Source organism: Phymastichus coffea, unplaced genomic scaffold (genome assembly GCF_024137745.1).
Source record: "Phymastichus coffea isolate CEN01 unplaced genomic scaffold, Cenicafe_Pcof_1.1 PCOF00036, whole genome shotgun sequence".
Classification (NCBI taxonomy): Eukaryota; Metazoa; Arthropoda; class Insecta; order Hymenoptera; family Eulophidae; genus Phymastichus; species Phymastichus coffea.
The window spans coordinates 2842694-2847347 of NW_026706847.1; the positions used below are offsets into that span (position 1 = coordinate 2842694).

Here is a 4654-nt window from a genome sequence, read left to right on the forward strand (position 1 = left end):
AGTATCTGTACGGTAGCTCTTACGGTAGCCAAAGGTGAGCGAGCGAGCGAGCGAGCGAGCGAGAGAGTAAAAAATCATGAGAAGAGTGAAGCTGCCGACGAGGACTCCAACTTTGCTTTCTAAAGTTACCCGCACACATACCGGGCTATTTTTGTGTTCGGTGCCTCAACGAGATATATAAGCGTGAAGTGTGAGACACTCGCTGACTTTTGAACGCCGAGGCAGCTTAGTAACGAGTTAAATGAAAGTGCACGCGCGTGGAGCTCTCTCTCTCTCGACTTGCTACTTTTTGGCTTTATGCGGGAGAGCAGGGGACGAGGTTGTCATGGGAATATCCCATTTAAAAATTTTGAACTTTGCAATAGCCTTAGGAATTCGTTACCGACCCTTAATGTCAGCAAATGCATCGGAACGTCGACACTCGTCTTAATTGAAAAAGGCCTTGCGAGGCCAGAGCTTGAATAGAAATGGTTGAGCGACAGCTAAATTACAAGGCCAAATATCAATCAATGGAATGCGTGTGCACAAACACACGCGCAGCGAACGAGCGAGACCCCACCCGCAGGTTACTCGCAACCCAACGAGGCAAAGGAAAGCCGTACGGTATTAGATGGCGTCTGTTTAATTCCAGTTGGGAGCTTCTTCCGCGTGAGCGTGTGTACGTGTGTCTCGCTCACATCGTCGGTAGTCGTTTAACAAGGCGAACTCATTACCATTCGTCAATTCGAGCTACGCTCGCGGAGTGACCAATGGCTCTCTATTCGGCGTAATGGCTTAGCGCACCGACATCCGTCACGAGCCCCCGGGCATTATTACTGCAACTCTATCTCTCTCACTCTCTATCCTTCTATTCGTACTATACTACGTATACTCTCTTGGTGGATTTGTCGCGCGAGGGTGCCTCGAGTGCTCTACTTTTGATCACTATCGTTGTTAAGGCGTACTTTGTCGACGTACGTGCAATTTTCTGATAAGTCATTTGGATTTATTCAAATGCAGTTGTATCTTTTGAACATTCAACATATGCAGAGATCATTTAATTCTTATAGATGATTTCCGAATTAAGACTGTGTTTATGTAACGGAATGAAAATTATTAGAAACAAATACGTATATGCTTACCTGATACAAGAAGAGTTACATAAATTATGCCAACGGTTAGTAAATGTTTTGGCTATTTGTTTTGACATCTTGGATCAAGTAGATTTATTTGAAAAGAAAGTAGCAGGCAACTAATGTTCTACCATCTTTCGTAAACATCCAGTGGTAACTAGAATCGGTGAAGCTCACAAGTCAACTGTTCAGGTTTCGTTAAGATTCGATGCGCAAATAAATATTATTGTTATGCTAAAGAGTACAACCCCGGATGTCATTTATTAAAATGAGTTATAGTCTTTTCTTTCTTTCTTACTCATTGTTGAAATAAGTGTTGCAATTTTCAGAAATTTATTCGTATTTGCGAAAAGTCAAGATAGTCATAATTTTCAATGTCGAACATTAATAATAGCAACGTAACATGTTATTGATTATTGCTATAAGCATGAATTAATCTGACTATAAATGATATAATTGGTAACGATAAATTTAATACTCAAAAGTGCCATGATCTATTAATAAGCTATAATTGATAACGGCTTGAAAGACCACCTATATCAATATTTGTACACAATGTGCCTGTGACTATTTTTCATTGCAATACTTAATGCGGTATATAACGTGCTAAGAAATGTAGGAAGCTGTCATTGTTTGAAAACAGGAGAAACTAATTTTTGCATTGACTGTAATAATGAATTTAATAATTGTGTCCACGTTAACATGTTTTTTTGGAATTGTTTATGGCTTCTCAAAATCAGTGCCTGTTTACAAATTAAATAATGGTCATGAGATGCCAAAAGTTGGATTCGGAACATTTTTGGTAACATAGATTTGCATTCATTATAACATTTGAAACCAAATCTTATAATTAATTCTTACTAATTCAGATGACTCCAAATGAAACTGACTTAGCTGTGAGCTCTGCTCTTGAAAGTGGCTACAGGCATATTGACGCTGCATATATTTATGAAAATGAAAAGGACATTGGTCATACTTTGAAAAAATGGTTTGCGAAGGGAAACAAGAGAGAAGATATTTTTATTACAACTAAAGTAAATAATAACTAAAATTATTTTAATATCATCATTGTTAATGGTATCACCTATTTGCTTTTGTATCTTACTAATGCTTTACATTTTATATTGTCCATCATATGGGTAGCTACCAATTATGGCTATGCGCTCAACGGACGTTGAAAAAGCTTTAGAACTATCTTTGAGCAACCTAGGATTAGATTATATTGATATGTACCTCATCCATGTACCATTTGGCATGAAAAGAACAGAAGATTTTCAAATTCTCAAATACGATAATGAATCTTTTGCGATTGATTATTCAACGAATCACTTTGCTATATGGAGAGTGAGTAAATTATAATTCAGTAATCAAGTGCGCTATCATTTGATAAAGTGAAACAGTTTTTGTGCTGAGACATAATTTCTCCAAGATAGTTGGTAGAGCGAAATAAATGGGATAACGATGTCAGATATATTTTTAGGCACTAGAAAAACAAGTTAAAGCTGGCAAAGTGAAATCAATTGGATTAAGTAATTTCAACAAAACTCAATTACTACGCCTTTGGAATTTCGCTGAAATTAAACCAAGCAATTTACAGGTAAATATAATTATTAAAACAAACCATGGCGTATTGCAATGACTGTGTAATATAAAAATGTTTGGTCAGATAGAATCAAATGTTTATCTACAACAAGAAGAGCTGCGTGAGTTATGCCAAGAACTGAAAATTGTTATGACGGGTTATAGTCCTTTAGGATCAGGTGGTCTTATTCAGATGAGACGGAAACGCGAAACTGTTGTTTTGCCACCGCTAATCAAACACCCCGTTGTGGCTAGACTTGCTGAAGTCCATAATAAATCACCCGGTCAAATTCTGTTGAGGTTTGGTTTGCAAAGAAACATTGTTGTCATACCAAAGAGTACCAATCCAAAAAGAATAAAGGAAAATATCGATATTTTCAATTTTGCATTAACTGAAGAAGAAATGAATAAATTGAAATCTTTGGATCAGCATGGGAAATATCGAAAATTCGATTTCCTTTCTCTCACAGGGTATGTATTGCCTTAGAAAAAGTTATGATAATCACGATTTCTCAAAGAAAAAATTTATTTTCAGGATCGAACATCATCCAGATTATCCATTTCCTGATAAGTTTTCAAAATAATTAGGACAAAATTATTTAATTGTTGAAACTAAAAAAAACGCTACGTGTACATGTATATGTCTATATATGTAAAATAGTAGTATTTTCTTTTATTGAGGAATGAGTATAACCATAAAGTTTAATTATTCAATTTTGAAGTTACCGTTGACCGCAAATGAAATAATTGATTTCTAAATTTTGTTGCATTATCGTTCATTCAGTAACAAAGCTTAAATACCGAAAACATCAATCGTTGTAAAATTATTCTTATAGAAATAAGGTGTCCAACACTTTGTTAATACGTGGATAAGGCTTGCTGGAACTGATTAACGATTACCGTCTTCCAATTAATAAAAACAATACATGTTTAGAAATTAGAATAAAAAGTTTAAGAAACGATTAATATTTTTGTATTTCTTTCTAACAATGTCTGTCTATTTTTGGCCTTCTTGTGGAAAGATGTATTGTACTGCCTAAAATTCGTTAATATTTTCGAAAATCCGAAATAAATGTAATTTTCGATGTGGAAAATTGATAATATTAATTTAATATTTTTATTGGCTAATGCAGAAAACATAATATAATTTAAATGCAAATGTATTAATTTCTGTAGTTTATAAAGGATAAAATTTATAGCAATAAAATCAATAATAACAGTACTGTGATCTATTAACACGATGACAATTTATAAAACCATTTGTGTCAATGTTTGCATACACCGTGTCTGTGACTCTTTTTTATTGCAGCAATGAATATAATGTATAACATGAATAATGTAAAATTAAAAATTAAAAGTAAAGGAGAATTTACCTTTAAGAGGGTAAGTATTGAAGACGAAATTATAGTTATTTATATAGCTTAGCCGAGACAGGCCTGAGTACAGCCGAGGAAAGTGTGTGGAGCGCGGGATAGCACAATGCTGAGGCAGTGAGTGAAGTGAATAAAAGTGATGAATACTGTCGATGATTATGTTTGCAGCACGGGATTCGCTCCCTGCCTCGGTCTTATACTATACTATGCCAGAAACATCTTCCCTGTACCATATTGGCGTTTGGCTCGCCCAAGATACATAAGTAACTAATATGATCATAGTAATATTGATACTATTTTCTTTTACACCTTTGTTCATTCAATCAGCACATGCTTAGTATCAAAGCTTGAATAGCAAAATATCAAACGTTGTATTATTCTTCCAGAAGTGAGGTCTGAAACAGGCCGTTCTAACGAGTTGACAAATCGCGTCTCTAGAGGGTCGTAGCAGAGTATACCTATGAAGCTAAGGTCGAGAGGCACCGCATTCCCATATATATATACACGCATGGCTCGTTACTACATTGTGGCACATTTATTACTCTCGTTCGCAGCCGTCTAACGAATGACTCTTTTTTTTCTCTAACT

At 35.3% G+C, this 4654-nt stretch overlaps 1 protein-coding gene across 1 annotated transcript; it reads left to right on the top strand.

Annotated features, from left to right (window-relative positions):
* The first annotated feature begins 1727 nt into the window (after nt 1-1727).
* Nucleotides 1728-3659, top strand: LOC131663527 (1,5-anhydro-D-fructose reductase-like). The gene is made up of 6 exons (XM_058933987.1): nt 1728-1914; nt 1982-2146; nt 2256-2456; nt 2593-2709; nt 2779-3164; nt 3229-3659. Exons 1-6 carry the CDS (start codon nt 1786-1788, stop codon nt 3275-3277), a joined length of 1047 nt encoding a protein of 348 aa, XP_058789970.1. The 5' UTR covers nt 1728-1785; the 3' UTR covers nt 3278-3659.
* The last annotated feature ends 995 nt before the right edge of the window (nt 3660-4654 follow it).